Here is a 20,443-nt window from a genome sequence, read left to right as displayed (position 1 = left end):
TTCTCTCCTAGATGCATGAAGAAGCAGAGGCTGTGCTGGCAGCACCACCAAAGCCACCTGCAGTGGACACAGCTGCTGAGTCCTGACCTCGGTGCTTATCGCGTGCATAGATGGACGCCATATATACTCAGACTTGCAGAGTTCCTAACAAAAAGCCTCAGAAAATGCTGACCGGGCGGCAAAGACAGGAGTAGCTTCTGTTCCAGCGATCACTGGTACACGCACAGTTGGAACTGCGGACTTCCCCAACCGGAACAACTTCCTCTTGTCCCTGTTGAGCCCTCTGGGGGTTCGCTGTTCATTACCACACTTTTAAGAATTTTAGTTACCATTATATGCAAGAGCCAAGCACTGAATACCTACGTAGGTTTTCTACTTTTTCCTTTTAAGAGCGTAACCACAGTGGAACAATAATAGGATATGCAGAAGCACCCTTCACACAGTTATTTCTGAATTCTTTTTTTAGGGTAAATCTAAAGATGCCTTGTTTGTTAACTAATTCGTGGAAACCAGGAATCGGTGTCTCTGAGGCTGCACCCCATTACCACAGTGGGGTGTGCGAGAACTGCTGGTATTAGAGCGGGAACTTTGGCCCTTCCGCATCTTTCCTAATGTTTGTAACACTACTTCAGAGGTTTGCAACCTCAAAGCAAAAGAAGAGCCTCAACAACCCAGAACTTGTATAAGTTATTTTGATGTTACTAGACTTGCATCACAGTTTGTTTGTTTTCTGTCTCTTCACTTTTGTTGCAGTGTGTTGTTATAGGCTATCCGAACCAATTAAGGTTTTTCACTACAGTTCTTGATTCGTATCGGAACATCATTTTATAATTCAGTATTTCCCATTTGTAGAATGCACATGTTTTCAGTGGACTTGTCATTTTCATCAACTTCCCATATCACCATTTGAAACAGGAACCAGAGCGAGCACTATTAAATGAGACCTAAAGCAAAAGAAAGCAGTAAGTTGACACTTGGGATTTCCTGAGGAAGAGATAAGTTTGCCTCTGATTTACACATTCCGTGGGAAAAGAAGAGCCATAGTTCCTTAAAAAAAAAAATCATTAATGCAAACTTTAATTATGATTAAAAATTGTAGTGAAAAGCCTTAAGTACCAAATTTTAAAGCAGCAGTAATTTAATTTTTATATCAGTGTTCTTGTTTTGCACAAACTAAATGCGGTGATAGGTGAGTTTATCAACACAACAATTGCCTTTATCACATTTGTGAAGCTGTTAAGTTGATGAGGGCAAGGTTTTGTTTATTTGTGTGTTTAATTTGTATATGTTTAAAGATATTTGGAAATCTTTACAGGAATTAAACATATATGCAAATTTGTATATAAAAATAGCATGGCCATCACCATTAGAATGCTTGTAAATGAAAGGATTATCTTTTTTGAGGTCTATATATAATAGAAAAAAAAAATCCAGCTGGACTGATTAGGACCCTTTTTTAATTCATTTGTTTATACCATTTTTACAGTTACACATCAGCTTTGCCACACAGTACCTTGATGAATATTTTCCCATATTACAGATTGTTTTTATAACGGGCTTGTTCTTTGAGATCTCTGTAAAGAACCCTGTGAACTAGGAAACGTAACTCACAGAGATACTGTGTTTTTTGTTTCGTTTTGTTTTGTTTGTTTTTTTAATTTACTGGCACTGAAAGTTCCATCCGGGATGAAGCACTTCATCTCACTTCATAACGCCTCTTGACCGCGCTTCGTCCGGTGCGTTCTCGAGTGCACCGTGCAGCAGCGTCACCGTCACAGCAGAGAAGGGCTGCAGGCTGCTGCTCGTGTTCAGAAGTGGTTCTTCGGATTTGCTCTCGTAAAACCAAGTGACAATAAAATATTGTTTTTCACTTTAATTTATCACTGAACCCAAGTGTTTATTTAAATGTTAACAGTACTTTTAAGAACGTTGGTTGCCTGTCACCTTGGTCTTTGGTCTTGGACGATTGAACTGCCTTCCAGAAACCAAATGTCAGAGATATTAGACCAAATAGTGGTTAAAAACTCCAAAGGAGGTAATTTAGTAATCTTATTCATTCATGATGGGGTTGACATATTTTAGACATTCATTTTAAACACTACCTCAGTTAATATAGAGTATAAAATCTGTGGTTTAATCCCTCAAAAGTTAATAGTAATTCTTTCTTAACATACACACACACACACACACACACACACACACACACACATACACACACACACACCTGTCCCCATCCTGGACCTCATTTCACTCATCCATCCTGGAATGAAGTCTTTGTTACTATTAGCCTAACAGTTTTTTGTTGTTGTTGTTGTTGTTTGACTTTTACTTTGAAAGACATGTATGTATGCATTATAGTAATTGCCTATAGCACTTAGTTTGGGGAGACAGAGTTTTGTGGTTATCAGTAATCTAAGGAAAAAAAAAAAGTCTGTACTTAAATGTATAGTGCTATTTGGTTTATCCATGTTTCACTGATGGGTCTAATATGTTTTCAAGTACTCATTTGTATAAAAGACTTTTATGATGCAAAATGCTCACATGCAGTGCCAAGTGATTAACTTAGTATTTAAAAATTTTAAATTATAGCAGAAAAGATTAGGAATGGTGTCAGTGGTAATAGAAATAATTGAGAAAATCATCTATAAATAATAGGTAACTACCAGACTATAAAGTACCAAAATAATGTCAATACTGTAGTTTTTTTGAGATTTTAGAATTAATCTTAGTCCATATAAATTTGTACTATTGGTAATTATTGAATAATTGGGAGGAATTTGGGCAGTTGTGCTTGTTGTAAGCTGTGAATATCTAATTATAAAGTGAATTGTTATTTCTAATTGAAATTTTTTTTCAAGAACAGATTTCAGCTTCACATACTAAATACTGATAAATAAGGAAATTAGAAATTAGTATTGATAATTAAATATGGTCTAAGATTTCTTATACTTTTATTTCCTATTTATGCCTAGGTAGATTTGAAGGGGGGAAATGTCTCCCTAATAAAAAAATTTTCTAATAAAGATTAGTAGCATAAGTACATTCTGTAAGACAGTGACATTAAAGTAGAGGCTCTCTGGAGGTATCGATATACATCATTATGCCAGTTACTCTAACATCATGTGTACAAGTTCTTTTGATATAGTAGCTTTAATAGTCTTCAGCTCTTTTATCCAGGGCTTGAGGTAATTAAAGCTGAGTTCTTCAGGGCACATCACGGTGGTAAAGTTCGACAGTGAGGCGTCAGTGCTTATTCTGATTTGTCTACTGCTCTTTATATAAGTTGTTTTTTCATTCCATTCAGAAGATGCCTTTTATCCCCACATTAAAGCACAGATCATTGAGCAATAAAAAACCCATCAAATTGTCCAGATTACAACCACAGTCCTTTCTGCATGGTAAGAGTGAGGTGCTAATTTTGTGTGAGATTAGCTTTGTAAACCACGTTGGGAAAAGTCCTTTGGAAGGAAGGTTTTCCCCCTTTTGTTTTATGCTTCCAGTGTTGTCTCAGATCAACAGTCCAATACACATGGGAAAAAAGAGAAGGTAGAACTAACTAAGAGAGTTTTAGGAGAAGAACTGATGGGATGAAAGAACATTTCAGGTTTTCCAAAATGTAAGTTGGGGAAGGTCTCCCTTGTCTCCCCGTTCAGGAAATCCATTATTACCAGCTTCATTTCCAGAGTATCACTACAGTGAGAGTTTCCTTATAAAAGCGTACTAGCGAAATGGATAGCAGTGTCTATCAGACAACGTTGAGATCTGTGAGAATCTTTCTAGGAACATTCTTTCTTTCTTTTAGTTCCAGGTTTCCAGAGTAGATTTCATTCATAGTAGGTTTATATGACTCACACAGAATGTGGATTCCCCACCCCCCTTTGGAGTATTTTTGTAATGTAGGTGGATAGCTATGCCACAACACGCATTAATTGCACATCTTATTTGATTCTTTTTATAAAATATTTAATTTGAAGAATATAATTTATGCCAAAAAGTATACCTTATAATTTTGTCACTAAGTTGGTTGATTTAGCACAAATATACAAAGCATTGGGGCAGAGGCGGGGAGATAAAAATTTTTCGTAGAGAGTAGTTGAAAAATGTTCCATTACTGGCCTGGCAGAAACCCTGAAGCTGCGTTGTAAAACAAATGGTGTAGATTAGTTTTGAAAAGTGGTAAGTGGTAAGGGATTGTGAATAAAATCTCGGACTTAGTGCTCCCTAACCACACGATATTCTTTTTTTATTTAGTAATAAGCTGCTACATATTTGGAGGTTCTGGTGTTTGTAGGTCACTGAACAGACATTGAAATCTGATTTATATTGTACAACTGTAACATAGAAAGAAAAAGTATTTATATATTTTCCGTAAGAATATTTCATTGAGTTGTGTATAATTTAAAGAAGGTTTGTCCCCAAATGGTTTTGCTCACCTTGATTGTGTGTGTGTGTGTGTGTGTGTGTGTGTGTGCGCGCGCGCGTGTGTGTGGTTTTCTTGTTTTTGTATAATGTGTACAGTTTATGTCAAGGGCATTAAAAGCCTCCTGAAGCATAATCTTATCAAAGGGATACATTGTTAATAAAATGTACTTAAAATTCTTAAAACCTGTGTTGTTCTATTTGAAATTTTAAAACAATCAGTGGATTGAATTGCGTTGATTTGAATTAGTGCCGCTATGGCTGATACGTGTGACGCCCGGTAAAAATGACTTTTAGGTACTACAGATAAGAGTCTAGTTCCACTAACACATCAGTGGCCTACTCCAAATGTTTTAAAATATCTAGACTTAGAAAACATTCTTCATAATCTAAGCAAATACTTTATAGTTTTTTTTTTTTTTTTTACTTCATTGTAAAGGGTTTGAAAAACTGGATCTGTCTTTAAAACAGTTCTAACTTTTTCGAGGAAATATACAAGATAAGTGATGATGGTATGTATGATGATGACTTTTTGTGGGAAGGTATTTCATTTCTCCTGCAGAAACTTGTCCTCATCGGATAGGGTATCATATAGCCACCTAGTGGCGAAAGAAAATACCACAAGGGAAATTACCAAGGCTGGAGAGTAAAATTCAATGACGAAGCCAGGTCAAAGCTAGGTTATAGTTGACTATGTGTGGTACGATAGTCTCGCTTACAGAAACAGATTGTTCGGATAACTTGGTTCTTGGGCATATTTCTGTGTATCGTTTTCCCATTGCCTTCTGTATGTGCATGTTTTGGGCCCCAAAAAATAAACTTTAAAAAAGCATACTTAATAATCATCATACAGCTGATCTTTGTAGACCTAAACTTTAGAAAGTTTATTTCATTTAAAAAGAAGACTCTTTGGTATATAAAAATACTCTAAAATACCGTCTTAGTCCATTTGGGCGACTATAATAATACGCCACAGATTGGGTAGCTTACAAACAACAGAAGTCTATTTCTCCGGTTCTGGAGGCTGGACGGCTGAGGCCAGAGTGCTAGCATGGTCAAGGGAGGGCTGTCTCCTAGGCCCCAGAATTCTCGTTGTGGCCCGACGTGGCACAAGGAATAGGGAGCCCTCCCGGGTCTCATAAGCACACTCATCCTGAGTACGTGAGGGCTCCAGGCTTGTGACCTAATCACCTTCCAAAGGCCCCATCTCCTAATACCGTTATCTTCGGGGGTTAGGATTTCAACATAGGAATTTTGAGGAGGACAATCATTCAGACCATAGCAACTACTTCTGCATTGATTAGAAAAAAAGAAATACTAAAGCTTGTTTCTTTAATGCTTATCTTAGAGGATCAAGTCAACTGCCTTTGCTTGGTGCTTTAAATTGAATATATTTAGTTACTGTGTATCTTTTAACTGCTCATTCTGAAGGCATTTTCTCTTCTGTTGTATCTCTTCAAGGGTTTTTAAAGGGTCTTTATGCAAAATGTTTAATATGTTTTGTAAATTCTTTGCGATGAAAGCCAGTTTTCTTTCCATGGAGCTCTTACAAGAAATACTAGATGTTGTCTAATCCAACTTGATCTTCTCAGTAAATACACATTCTAGTGGGGGATCAGTTTCGTTAGAATCAGCGCGTGTCAGGTGTTAGACCGGGAGCAAGCACCTTTGGTGGCGAGTCCGTGGTTTGGTGTGGCGGCGTCCCTGCACCCAGCCTGAACCATCACGGTCCCCTGCAGGCAGCTGAGGACTGCTCTCCAGTTTGATGTGGTATTTATAGATCATTAACACCAGTGCTTCCCACCATCAAAATACCCTGATATTTCTAAGGAAGTGTTACTAATGCGGCTTTAGGTACAGTTCTTTTTAAAGGTATTCACGGTTATGTTAGGAAAAGTAGAGCTTATCTAGAGGAACACACATATTTGCAGATGAAATCATATGATTCACTTCCAAATATCAGGAGGGAGGGCGGATAAGGGTACGGATGGACTGAAACAGCCGTGGGTTAGTGGCTGTGGGCCTGATGATGTACATAAGGGTTTGTTAAACTTACTATACTTTTCTGTCATTTGAAATTCTCCAGGAGTATTTTTTTCATCCTAATAATTCTGACACATGAATACAAATTTCAAAGTTTCTGAAGAACATTGCTTAAAAGCAATGCTGTTAAGACGCCACGTAGTATTGACAAACGCTTTAAATATGACCGCGTTTGGTGTTCCGGACATGGGAGAATGTTTATAGCCAAAACTGCAGTCATAGTGATATTGTAAGCATTAAGTTATGTAGCCCCACATTTCCTGTTGGTATTTTGCTTTATGATTCTCAAGGTTGAGTGTGCATCCAAATGCTTGGAAGGGAGCTGATGACACACATATTTCAGGTCTCAAGCCATGGAGATTCTGATGAGGTTTGGAGTGTTATCCCCAAATTTACATTTTTAGTGAGCTCATGAGGTGACTTACTGGCTATACTTACTGTTAGATTTTCATTTCATTGAGGTAGAGAACACACAAAATGCAGCTGCGAAATATTTTAATTAAGGCTTTTTTGCAACAAAAATGACTTCAAGGTTTTGTGGGTTATTTTTAAAAGAAAATCCATATGAAAGACACTAGTTACAAATCTGTCTTCACTGCCATTGCCATTTCTTTTATAGTTGCATGAGAAAGGAGCAAGGGGTCTAAGTGATGACAATACTGGCCCCCAAAGTCTTCTCAAAGCTGTTAGATTACTCAAGATACTCATTTTTACAGTGTTAGGAATACATGCCCAGTTCTCCAGCAAAAGGTTCAGTTCTGTGTAAGGAAAAGGTTGAAAAGCCTGAACAGAAGCCCTGCTTGTGCTGGTATATTTCGGCCAGTTGGCAGTCACCTTACTTGGAGGTGTGCGTCTTTTGCTCTCAGTCTTGGCTGTGTGGTGCCGATGACACAGTGCAGGGCGTTCGGTACCAGAGGCGGAGGCGCTGTCGCTTCTGGCACAGCAAACGAGGAGTTCCTAAATATGCTTGCTTAAAACATGGTAAATAAACGTAAAGCGCCGATGGGCAGAAGGCAGAGAAAGGACCGGGCACGTGTGGAATGCCCGCTATGCCCCCGGTGCCTTGTACATACTGGTTCAAGGAGACAAAGCCGCTGCTGAGCGAATACAGAATTCCCCACCCTGTATAGAGCTTTTTACAATTACGTCTAAACCATGCCCAACGATGGGGGTGCACTTTATTCATTATGTTAGCATAACAGGAATATAAACGAAGACAGTGAGGGTATTTTCTTGACCCAGACCATTGCAAAGACCAAAGGGTGCCAAATGAGAACAGGTCATTTCTGTATAGTAGTTCTTGAAAAAAAGAGGAACCAGAAAATGTGAATGGAATTAATAACATTTTCTCGTTTCTATTCGGAGGTAGTCGTCAAAACTCACGGTCAAAGACTGATGTCTACCAAGTAGGAGTGCTGTTATCCTGACAGTAAGTCAAGAGTCCCTGCCAGTCCCGCTCTTGCCTCGCATGCAATAAGCTCAGTGGAAAGGCAGTTGGGACCTTCCTGATCATTCACGTGTCTACCTTTCTAAGGTCTGTGCCCCCAGAAGAGTTCATTTCACTGCATCGGTGAACTACAGATTATCATCACTTCAAGGCAAGTCTAAAATCTGTTTTACCCTCAAACGTCTGTGATTTTTTTCATTAAACACACCCGGAATAACACTGACACTTCATGCTCTAGTAGCGAATCTTCTGTGGCCTTTATTAAAACCTTAAATCTAGTTCCTTTACCCTAAAGATACTGGACGTGGGGGTAAAGCTTAATGGAAAATTTCCTCACTAAAAACTGAACTTGTGGGACCACAGCCCCCCTGGCCAGTACTGAGGGTCTGGGGTCTATCCCTACGTGAGGTCCCAGGCCTGCTGTTCGAAAGGTGGGCCTGGAGCACACCAGCAAGGGGAGCCTGTCCCCAGGAGCCTGCCATGTCTACGGCAAGCCTGCTCCAAGGAGGCGTGCTAAGTTCCGTAGCTCCTGACCTCTCAAACTGAGCCGGACCGTAGTGGTCTCACACTCCCCCCCGCCGTGACCGCTCGGTGGGTTTACGTACCGAGGCATCTGGTGACAGAATGGTGCCGCCGAGCCTCCTGTTCGTGTCTGTGTAGCAGAAAGGCATGCGACGGGTACATACTGATTAGTGGTCGTGCTCACCTTCATCTAAGAGGGTAATCGAGGGAGGAGAGGCCAGACCCATGGGAATGGCCATTTGCGTTTTGTACTCTGAACACAGCGCTGGCTCTGGTGGATTTGTGGGGAGACTGGACTTGTCTCCACACATGGGTGAGGCCAACTGGGACACATAATTCAAATTAGTTTCTCCAGCTGGTATTTCTCCCAGGGAGTTGACGTAGTTTTTTCCTAGTGCCTTCGGTCCATTTTCAGATGATGTCAACAGTCCCAGCTGGGGCTGGGCTTTAGGGGTTACTGGGACGTGGCCACAAGAAGCGGAGTCAGAAGCCGCCTGATTATAGGTAAAGTTCTCAAAACAGATGCAGGGGCCAGGCCCGGAGTGGCTCTTCTCTGTTGGGAGGAGGTAAAGGTAGGTGGGCTTGGTGGGTTCAGTTTCTGTCAGTGACTTCCTAGTGCCTTCCTGCTTGTTTATGACTTCAATAGCATCTGGAATACAGTCCTTGACATTCATTATTGTTAGGCGGGGGTTCTCCTGGAACAAACAAAAGAAATGCAAATTGTGTGTGTGTGTGTGTGTGTGTGTGTGTGTGTGTATAAAGTATATGCAAAACGCACTCAGGGCTTCAGGTTTTGTGTGTGTGTTGTCCTAGTCACAAGTTAACTGCAGGTGCTGTTGCTAACCAAAGGATTTCCCCCGATGGAAGAAATCTCAAGGCTCCATTCACCCATTTCACAGCCCTGGGAGACGAGGTGGCCGTCGCTGTTATATATTCTAAGGGAGTCTAGAAAAGTACTATCACACCCCTAACCTTCAATTAGTCTTTAACAGATACATGGTATACGTACAATCTCCCAGCATTTACCTTGGATTTTATTAATGACAGAACGCTGCTCTTGTAAGGATCTGGAATGTCAGGGTAACACTTCTCCTTCATCCTAGAAAACAGTGAAAATTAGACTGAATTTTGCAATATAGTGAATAGTTAAGAGAAGTCTGCAGTCAGCTTCCTGGGTTCTCACCCTCGCTCTATCACTGACTGTGGGACCTTGGCCAGGCTATTTAACTCCGCTATGTTTACATCTTCTCGTCCATTCAACGGAGATAAGGCTCTTACTTACAAGTGGCGTGGAGAGGATTAAATGAGCCGGAGGCAAAGTACTCAGAATCACTTAGGATACTGCCAAGCACACACTACGTGAAATACCATAATATTAACTAGCGTTACTGAACAGGCTTTGCAATCTTTTCAAACGGCTATTGTTTTCCTTATGTCTCGACCTGAAAAGCAAAAATGTTAGCAGAATTTTCACATTTTCATTGAAGTCTCTGTCCTTCGCCTTTGTAGCACCTTCTCTCATTTTATTCCGTGTGATTTCTATCTTATTAAACTCTTTTCTAGATATTTCTCTTTCTTCTTAGATAAAATCTTCCCCACGCACTTACCATTGACTTTTCAAGTAGCATAAGATCATGATGAGCAAAATGGAGAAAATCATGGGGAGTATGATACGTATCAGTATATGGGCTGGAGAAGAAAACAGAGAAAATTTTCCTGAGTACTTTTCCCTCCTCAAAGGAACAAAGGTAAGTTTGAGAGTAATTTTACATAGTTATTAATCCTCAAAGGTCTAGTTATGCAAGATTCGATCTGAATTCTGGCTGATGGGGTGGGGGGGTTCCACCTCCCAACCAACACAGGGACCGTTCGCCGTCAACACCTAGACTTGGACTTGGTCCCTCCTCTATGAGACCGGATCACTACTCCCAATTCTTCACCCCCCCGCCCCCATATCAGAATTATTACCCCCCCCCCCCACCCTGGCCAAAGCTTCACAGTGAGCGTACTTCCCTGTGTCCTGACTTGGGGCTCAGCCACGTGACTAGGTTTGGCCAATGGGCTGGTAGTAGCTGTAACAAAAGCAGCTGCTTTAAGTGCACATGCACTGCCTGCCTTACCCTCTAGGCCCCTGTGATCCACCAGGAGAAGGATGTGTCTCTCACAACCGCTGCCCTTCTAGCCTGAGCCCCAGAGTGAAGCCATGGAACCAACCCAAACCTGACGGAAGCCTGGAGTCCAGCCTGGCACAGCCCTGCTGAGATCAGTTAAGCCAAGAGCATGAACAGAAATATTCGTTTCTGTATGCCACGGAGATTTTGAGGGTTTCTGTTACACTTCAGAAATGAACTAGTGCACCCCCCACTTTTAGTCTCAGACAAAATGACCTGAATGTGCCTTAACCTGGAATAATTATCCATTTTGATTCCTCAGATAGGTCATTTTCTTAAATACCCATCTTTTCTGTTCCCACTGCTTGCAAGCCCAACAAATAATAATTCCACTGGGCCAGTAAATACTATCTTTTGCAGATGCAAATTGCACAGGGAGGGGGGTTGGTGGGCTAACGGTCATTCACACGTACACATGTACGTATATTTCTGTTCAATATATCTGCTTCCCTGCCCCCCCCCCCCCCCCGACCTGGTCACCAGCCCTGACACCTGGCTGTCCTGGAAGGAATGAGGTTTGATTTGGGGCTGGGGATATGGTGGGAAATGTTGGCATTTTGTAAGGGAGGACAGGCCTGGGTAGATGTTCAGCCCAGTGTTATGAGGCAGCACAGGGTTCTGAAGAAAAGGACACACGGAGAGGTAAGACGATGCCGTAGCTAACACCTCACCAACTGGCCTGAAGTTAAACCTGATGGCAGAAAGGGGGAAGAAACTCTCTTCCTGACTCCACTAAAGAATACTTTGCTCTCAACTCAGTACTTTGGACTACTATAACTGGTTTTAAGATTCGGTTAAGTTATAGACTTCTAACTTACTTAAGAAGCCCGGGGACCTAGCCATGGTAGTTTCCAAGTTTCAGACTGGTTTTGCTAAACTTTTTTAGCAAAATGCATGATGAAATGCATTATATGCATTCAGAAAAATGCTCATAAGAGCACAGCTCAATGCATTTTCACAAGTGCCAACACACGTGGCCAGTACCTAGAGCACGAAAAGGAACATCAGCTCCCCAGAAAGCCCCCCTGGTGTCCCCATCCAATCATCGTCCCCTCCCAAGGTAACCACATCTTGTCTTCTAATAACGCATTTGCCTCTTTCTGTAGCGGACTCTTACAGCACGGGTCAGGGCTGGCTTCTGTCACTCGGCATGGCAGTTGTGACATTCGCCCGTATTATTTTTGTAACTGCAGAATGTCATTCTCATTGCTCTAATTACGCACTTTATTTTCCTTTTTAATAATAGTCAATAAGCCAATAAAGAGTCACAGCCAAGGCTAAGGAGGTTTATCATGAATAAGGGAGATAAATGAAATCTAGAAAATATACTTGAGGTAAAGATAGTTATTTGTATTATGATGTATGTGTACACACACACACACACACACACACACCCTCTACCAGCTAAATAAATACCAAGACTGGAATAACAACAGCCTGAATATAAATTAAAATTTTTTGAATTTACCCTAAAACAGTTAAGAGTGCTCAAATAATATAAATCCTTGACTGACATCTGAGAGTTCTGACCTTCAACTTGGAAACCTTGGGCCACGTTGCAGCTGACAAGTGAGCAGCCCTGAGTGCCCCGATCTGCCGGCATAGACACAGATGTCCTCACCCCTGGTCAGCAGCTCTACCTGCTGTGGCCATCATGTCCCTACGGCTCCGCCACCAGCAAAGGGACCCTGCACCGAGGACCTAGGATCGCTGGTAACTTGGGGCAGACTTTTCAGCCTGTTTCCCAGAGAGGAGTGTCTGCAAAGGTCCCTTCCAGTGGGGACCTTCCATGATACACAATTTGATACTTGCTTTTCCTCTTCCTCTCCATCAGTATCTTCCTCCCCCTGCACCCCCACCCCCACCTTCCTGTTTATCGGAGGTCAGTGTTTACCACCAGAATCTGATTTACCATTAACTGGTTCCTGCTGCCCTTCTCCCTGCCCTCTTCTTTCTCCTTCTTTCAAGCCAAATGCGTTTTGAAAAGTGGATCTCTTTGTCTCATTTTTTCCCCACCAATCGGCAAATAGCAGGTTCATGAAGGAACCTGCCTGATCCCAGCAGACCCCGCCCCATCTCTCTCAACTGCCCCCAGAAAGGCAAAGTCAGGAAGCGGCTGGTTTGCCACTGAGGGAAACCAGCCAGGGAGCCGGCTGGGCTGCCGAGGGCAGCTCTGCTGAGAAAACCACCCGCCCTCCTCTAGACAGTGGGTCTGGGGCCCCGGGGGCCCTTCTGAAGTTGACAGGAAACTGCCATCTGTGATTTTCAAGCCATTGTGGGCCCGAGTGGCTCAGGGACCACAGCGACAGACAGGCCAGAGGAAGGTTCCAGGTCATAAGTCAGTCAGACTCTTGTCTGTTTAACGTAATTGGATTCTGTGTGACATTTTTTGTGTGTGTGTGACACAGAATCCCATCTAGAGAAAGAGAAAGAGAGACAGAGAAGAAAGGTTTAAAAATTCCTGATCTCGACAACTCACAGTATTCATCTGGAGTTGTGACCTTTGTGAAAGCGCCCTGGGGGCCCTCGCCGACACTGGTGTACGGAGTGAGGAAAAACTCATAGAAAGATGCGGGCTGCAGGTTTTCCACGACAAATGTCTTCTGTTTGGGGTTGTCAATTTTGTATTTGCAACATATTGAATCATCTGTAATTTAAAAGAAAAAAAAATTTTTTTTCAAGGAAAAAAAAAAGCGTGAGAGAGATCTTATGACAGGGTTGGGCACCAATAATCGTCTTGTTGACTCAGCACCGTCAACATCCTACACCAATCAAATATTAAATCATCATTTCATCACTCTGGGTCATGGGTGAAATCTTGAAAACATGGCAAGAAAAGCTGGTGATCCAGAGAGAGCACAGAGAGCAAGTGTGGGAGAGACAGTAAGAGCTGGGGAGAGACTTAAAAATACATTGTAATAACCTTTAACAAAGTCAAAGGGAAAAAAAGAAAACCTTCGTAACCGGCAGGTTTTCCGAAGCCGCTGATGGTATTTCAAATGCTTCCCAAAATACCGGGCACTCTGTTTTAAGTAAGTCAAAACACTGACCCCCTGCCGTCTGGCCCACTAGTTTGCTGAAGAACACTCTGGATCAAAAAGCATGCGAGAACAGGATTCGGTGTGGCCGGGCTCAGACATGGCCGCCTCGCTGGCGGTTTTGAAGAGTGAAGTCTTGAAAGAGTAAACCAGCCAACAAACACACGCGTCACCTGAGAGGACTGCCTTTTCAGATCCCGGGAGGCACCGCGCAGCCTTGGACTTCAGATAGAGGGAGTACCCTCGTACAAAACCGGGCTGGGACTCGGCGGCATAGTCCTTCCAGCTCAGAGTAAAGGAGTAGGAGGTCAGGTTACTCATGAGCACTTGAGGGTTGTCTGAAGGCACTGGGAAAGGAAGTTGGGGTAAGAAGAGTCATCACTCGCAAATCTTCTCAGAGGGCTCACGTGAACTAAAAGTAGGGCCACAGCCAACCCCAGAGCCTGTAGGCACTTACATGCCTCGTTCGGGAGTTTTCTCCACTTCTCGGGGGGATTTATGCCCTGACACAGTTTGTGAGGCCTGGGAAGGAGGTGACCCATCTTCCTGTCCAAGTCTTGCCTTTCACAGATGAAGACAAGGACGGCCAGAGAGACTCAACAGCTTGCGCGAGGTCACGCAGCAAAAAGGAGAATGAAGGCCTTCTTAGACTTCATTCTGCTCTTGGATTCTTAACAGTGCTTGACGGAAGACCCTGCCAGAGGACGGACTGAAGGGGGTTTTGGCGGGACTCTAGCTCCCGGGTTGTGACAGCACCAAGCTATGCAAGCGTCACTGAAGCAACCCAGGAGTGTTTGTTCTGGAGGTTTCCTGAGCCTGTTTCACACGCACGTGCGCGCACACCCTGCCGGTCTCAGCCCCCTCCCACCCATGAAGGGGTGGGAAGAGGTGACCTGATCGGTGCAAGGGAGGAGAGGTCCCAAAGGGCCCAGATTTCAGCGGGATCGAAATTGCCTTCCGTGGCTGGTGGAACCACAGGAAAATTTCCAGAGGATGATTTCACGGCATGTGTCAAAAGTCTTAAAAATTGTAAAAGAAATGAGAAACTATGTAAATTCAAGCCTTGACTCAAGTATTCTAAGACCTCATCTAAAAACCATTATTGTGGATATGGACAAAGATTTCACTAGAATGATGGTGACTCGGGGCATAAGAGGTTGGGCTAAGGATAAAAGAGACTGAGCACTGCAGACAGAAGTCACTTAAGATGCGTTTCATAGTTTATAGTTGAAAAACGTGTAATCCTCAATGTCCGACGACAGGCGATTTGACATATGCAAACAATTATTTGCAATGATATAGTTAAATAATACTTAGTGACATGCGTCAAAAAAGCACTTTATAAACTGGAGAAAGTCCCCTTTTTACTTAAAAATGTTTATCTGTACAGGGAGAGAAATCCCTGGAAATACATCAAATATGAACTCTGGATATTTGTTTTCTGGGGTGGCAAAATTAGAATGAGTTTGTCTTCTTTTGCCATACACTGTCTTTAATGAAAATGGTTTAGAGTTTATGAGTAAAAATATTTTTTAAATCCAATTACCAGAACAAATGGGACCCTGAAAATCAGGAAGAGTGTTGAAATATTCCTGAACCCACAGCTCGGATCTCTGGATTGTTCTGAACAAGTCTGCCCACGGACACGTTAAGCGCTGTAGACTTACCCAGTTCCTGGGAGTATCCCGTTTTTTTCTCTAATAAATAAGGAATCCTTTCTGTAGAAATTCCATAAATTCTGAAGTTGTATCGAACCCCTGGTCTAAAAGCATCTACGGAAGAAAGGTCAACAGGTTTTCAATAACACAAAGTGACATTCTCTTTATTTCTGCAAAGGAACAAATGAAAAATGAATTGGCGTCTCCTAAATGCCTTCCTCCTCGGGATTTCTGCACTTCATCTCCACCGTCTTCCCTGCTTCCGCTGGCCTTAGAGTCCACTGACTCCAACTAAGCCTGCGGAAGCTGTCCTCTACGCCGTCCTCTCCAACAAGGGCTCTCCAACACCATTTTGTCCACGTGCAGGAAAGTGGGTGCAGAATTCAGTCACGCACAGAAAACCATTTTATTTTATTTTACTTTTTAATGTTTATTTAGTTTTTGAGAGAGAGAGACTGACAGAGTGTGAGCAGGGGAGGGAGCAGAGAGAGAGAGAGAGAGAGGGGAAGACACAGAATCCGAAGCAGGCTCCAGGCTCGGAGCTGTCAGCACAGAGCCCGACACGGGGCTCGAACCCACGAGCCGTGAGATCATGACCTGAGCCGAAGTCGGAAGCTCGACCGACTGAGCCACCCAGGCGTCCCCAGAAAACCATTTTAAAGTCTCTTCTGACTCCAAGTCCCCCGCAGCGACTTGTCTTCTCTCGCCACCCCCCACCCCACCAAGCTGAGCACTGGAAGGCTTTGCTTGCACTTCCTCATTTTCCCCTCACACCCGCACCTCTGCAATCCACCTTCGGCACCGCCATGCCACTGACACCGCCCCGGCCCACTGAATGCCCTCCCTGGCCTCCGTCACCCTCTGCAGGTCGACGATTCCCCACATCTTTACCTCGAGCCCAGCAGATGGCGCTACTGACACCTCTACTCCAGCGGCAAACCTAGGCTTCTGGGACTCGGCTAAATTGCCAATCCTGAAATTACAACTCCAACGTGGGAGGTAAGAGATCAAATTCTACATTTGCCACCGAAAGTGAAGGAGCTGATGATTGACTCCGACCACGCGATGTCCTAAATGTGTCCCAAATCCATACACCTCTCTAGACGGGGAGGGTTATAATGTCCCTTTGCCGTTCATTTGAGACAACTGATTTCAAGGCACAAATTTATGAAATCGTGAAAACCTATCCCAGCCTCAGGTCCAGAGCGTGTCTGTGAAAGTAGGTTTCAGACCAAATCTTAGACCACATCATTGCAAAATGTGAACTCCTCGCCCCCGGGCCTGATTTCATCATTTCAAAATGATTAGTTTAGCACCAAGTATCCATGAGATGGTCCAGAGGTCCTGGTTGAACTTGCTGCAAGGTGCAGGGAACAAGATGGTAACACGGAGGACTCTCCTTACCTGAGCTAACAACTGTGCTTGTGGTATTGGGACCTAGGTTTTTCCACTGGAGATCACAGAGCGGGTCCCCGGGACGTTCACACCACTCCACGACGTAGCCCGTGACGTCTCCGGGTTGGGGTTTCCAAGACAGACAGAATCCGTCCTCTGTGCCCTTGACTCTTTCTTCTTCAACCTCTTCTGCACATTACAAATACAGCCATGCTTCAGATGGAATTCATTGTACATTTTCAAAAAAGCGTTTGAAGAAGAAAATAGACTTGAACACGTACTGTCTCTGACAGTTAAGGGCCCCATCACTTGAGTGGCTACAGAAGCTCGGGGATGGGGTAATGTTTTCACAGGTGATTTCCTGCCTCTCACCCCCCAGCAAATATTTACATCTGCCCTTAGGATACCTCTGTTCTAATCTTCTGAGACCCAACGAGACTTCAGCCCCAAGACAAGCGTCAGTGAACAACTTGCCATCAGGCCAAATCCAGCCTCCAAAGCTTGTTTTATGACCCTTGAGCTAAGAAGGGGTTTAAGATTTTTAAAGAGCTGCCAAAAACAAAGAATACAGAATATCGAACAGAGGCCGATCATACGATCGTACGATCGTACGATATCGAACTGAGGCAGATCTGTGAAGCCTGAAATATTTCCTATCTTCCCCTTTACTCGAAAAACTGGCTGACCCCATGTTTGGCATTTGATCCACCTTTTTTTTTTTTTCTTTAAACTTTAGTTATTTATTTATTTTGAGAGAGAGAGGGAAGCAGAGCACACAAGGGGGGGGGGGGTGGGCAGGGAGAGAGGGAGAGAGAGAGAGAATCCCAAGCAGGCTCTGTGCTGTTGGTGCAGAGCCTGACGTGGGGCTCGAACTCATGAACCGTGAGACTATGACCTGAGCCGAAGCCAAGAGTCAGACACTTAATCGACATGGCCACCCAGGCACCCCTTGGTACTCGATCTACTTTTAAAAAGTATCTGTTGGACAGATAAATAATGCGCCTTAATCCCCCCACATGATGCTGGCTGCTCCTGAACTATTACGTCTGTGATGTTAGGGGGAGAAACCGAGTGAGAACAACAAAGGAAAGAGTTCAGATACGTACCAAGTTGGACTATGCAGGGACGTGCACACTGCTCATGACCAATCTCAACACACTTTATCAGCCACGATAGGTTTAAATTGGAAAAAAGCGATATGATCTCAACGGACGACAGTTCTAGTGATTTCAAGCAGACTCACCCTGCGCCTTCAGGGATGAGAATTTCTCCTAGTTCCCGAGGCTGACCTCACAGCCCGCCACTGTTGACAGGGCAGTGGTCCCAGCCAGTCAAGTGAGACAGACCCAGACCAGGACTGGGCCTGCAGACAGCTGCTCAGAAAAGCAGTATTTGCTCAGAAAGGAGCAAACATGGCTTGGTATAGACTTCTACTAAAACTTGACTCGTTGTTCATCTGCAATTTGAATTTAACTGGGCATCCTGTATTTTATTGGGCAATCCTAATTACACCTGAACATTGGTGTGAAAGCACAGTGCTATTAATTTTTGTAGTTATTATCCAGTGGGGGACACCCAAAGGGATGTGTAGCTCTAGGTATAAGATAAAGGGTTCCCCATGAAGGCCTTTGTATACCCCACCTATGTGGCTTCCCTGTCTTCTTCCGTTAAAGAAATAAATCTCGTTTGCATCAAAGTTGACATTTTTCACTCTTACTCACACTGGCTAAAATTTCATCCCAAACTTAGAACTGTAACTCTTATCAAGCTGCTGTTTGAAAGCTGCAAATATGTTTTAAGAAGTGGAGACAGAGGGAAGGAGAAAGGACATGTTTTTTCAGTCATTCACACTCTAGTATGAATTGGCTTAACCTTAACTGTCGGCCTCATAGCACATTGGTGATTTTATCCACTGAAGTGATTTAAGAATGTGGGCCACTGGGGGGCACCTGGGTGGCTCAGTCGGTTGAGCGTCTGACTTCGGCTCAGGTCATGATCCCACAGCTCGTGGGTTTGAGCCCCGTGTTGGGCTCTGTGTTGACAGCTCAGAGCCTGGAGCCTGCCCCTCCCCCACTCACACGTTCACTCTCCCTCTCTCTCCCTCAAATATAAATAAATATTAAGAAAAAAAAAAAAAAGAATGTGGGCCACTTAAGGAAGACTGGATACCCTCACGGGGGAAGGCATGGAGGTCTGAGAGCAGGGCATAGGGAAGGAAGGTTCGGTAGGAACCCACAGATAGAGAAGACCCCCAAACAGGTTACAGTGCTTAGTGTTGTTTGGAACCGGGCCTCATTCAAGGCCATCTTCTTTTATCTATCAGCTCCCCCAGGGTGAATGAAATGCCCACTCTTCCTGCTTTGTCCTAATGAAGACAGAATACAGCTTTTCACTTCCTTCTCTAATGCAGTTCTTGATAAGCAAAGGTCACGTTAAGTAACTCCTTAGTTTTTCTTCTGTGCCCAAGCTTAATTTCTTTTTCTTACTTGACACACCGGATTGTTCTTTAAAAATAAATAAAATAAAACCAAGCAACACTTCTCTCTCATCGAGCCTACTTAACCTAAATTGAAGCCTAGCCTGAGTAACAGGTATAACACAACGTGCTGTAGCCCCATGAGCAGGACCTGAAAGTGTCACAGCAGAGCCTGAAGAAGAGCATGATCGACAGGTGCACAAATGAGTACACGACGTCGACTACTTTGTGCCCAAGCGTGCGTTGTCTCCTACGCGTTCCTGTGCGTGCGTGTGTTGGCGGGGGGGTAGTATACCCAACCTCTTTTTACAGCTCTCCCAAGAAGGTAATTCATATGGCTACTGACTGTCCACGTAAGGTCATCTCTACCTTGTCTGGTCTCTCACAGGCTGAGGGATTAGCCAGTTGCCATCTTTCATTCTACTTCAGCAAAGCCTTCCAGAAAGATGATGCCAGTCAGTTCTCCTTCTCACCTCTGGCAATGCTAATGGGCTCTTTCTGGGTGGCAAGGACTGACAAATATTTTACAGTACGATAAATGCGACCCGCAATTTCATAAGCTACAAAGCACGTTTACACCAACCCCAGCTCTCAGCGAAGACTGCTTATTGGTGTTGCATTTACTTGAGCAAATGTGAGATCATTCTCTGAATTTCTTGGAGAATCTCAGGGCAGCAATGTCCTGAGCTGTGGCTGAACTCTCACACCGAGGAGGGCTGTCCCGGGAAACACACAGCTATGCCTGGACCAAAAGAAAAAGACTAATGGCGTTCAGGAGCTAGCTCTTTTGTCCCGCCAGGTTACTGCCTTTCCAATGTGTCCGTTGCTACTTAATAACATCACCTGGGCCACAGAATAAAAACAAAACGAAACTCACTGTTTCCAGGGTCTCCGGACACGGCGATGACCGAAGCGGGGGACGTGCCCACACTGTTGTTAGCTGTGACGCGGATTTGGTAAGAACACTGGTCGAGGGTTAGTTCTGTGCCATTGGCCGGAGCAGGAATGGAGAGGAGCTTCAAGGTGGACGGTCTGTCTAGATTTTCTAGAACTACATTATAGAAGAGAATCTTCCCATTGGCCTGCAATTTTGATAGTGGCTGAGAGAAAATACGGACAATCATTTCAAAATGGGTTTTCGGGGCACCTGGGTGGCTCAGGCAGTTAAGCGGCCGACTCTTGATTTCGGCTCAGGCAATGATCTTACAGCTTGTTGAGTTCAAGCCCCACATTGGGGTCTACACTCATAGCGGGGGCCTGCTTGGGATCCTGTC

General features: G+C 43.8%; 2 protein-coding genes across 12 annotated transcripts in view; one reads left to right on the top strand and one right to left on the bottom strand.

The window, feature by feature from the left end:
- Window positions 1-4,605, top strand: part of RICTOR (RPTOR independent companion of MTOR complex 2) — a 122,412-nt gene extending 117,807 nt beyond the window's left edge. For all 9 annotated transcript variants that reach the window (XM_058718013.1, XM_058717966.1, XM_058717945.1 and 6 more), the window contains one exon: window positions 12-4,605. In XM_058718013.1, coding sequence (XP_058573996.1) covers window positions 12-86 — 75 coding nt within the window. In that variant the 3' untranslated portion in view covers window positions 87-4,605. The remainder of the gene's footprint in view (window positions 1-11) is intronic.
- A 2,335-nt stretch (window positions 4,606-6,940) lies between these two features.
- The window catches only part of OSMR (oncostatin M receptor), a 54,272-nt gene continuing 40,769 nt past the window's right edge, over window positions 6,941-20,443 (bottom strand). For all 3 annotated transcript variants that reach the window (XM_058718049.1, XM_058718033.1, XM_058718040.1), the window contains exons 11-18: window positions 20,047-20,269; window positions 16,703-16,882; window positions 15,308-15,412; window positions 13,814-13,987; window positions 13,082-13,249; window positions 10,039-10,120; window positions 9,458-9,530; window positions 6,941-9,126 (exon numbers count right to left, since the gene is read on the bottom strand). In XM_058718049.1, the coding sequence (XP_058574032.1) occupies window positions 8,599-9,126; window positions 9,458-9,530; window positions 10,039-10,120; window positions 13,082-13,249; window positions 13,814-13,987; window positions 15,308-15,412; window positions 16,703-16,882; window positions 20,047-20,269 (1,533 nt within the window). In that variant the 3' untranslated portion in view covers window positions 6,941-8,598. The remainder of the gene's footprint in view (window positions 9,127-9,457; window positions 9,531-10,038; window positions 10,121-13,081; window positions 13,250-13,813; window positions 13,988-15,307; window positions 15,413-16,702; window positions 16,883-20,046; window positions 20,270-20,443) is intronic.

Source organism: Neofelis nebulosa, chromosome 1 (genome assembly GCF_028018385.1).
Source record: "Neofelis nebulosa isolate mNeoNeb1 chromosome 1, mNeoNeb1.pri, whole genome shotgun sequence".
Taxonomy (NCBI): domain Eukaryota; kingdom Metazoa; phylum Chordata; class Mammalia; order Carnivora; family Felidae; genus Neofelis; species Neofelis nebulosa.
The sequence above is the reverse complement of the archived record's forward strand: the minus strand, read 5'-3'. Positions and strand labels throughout refer to the sequence as shown.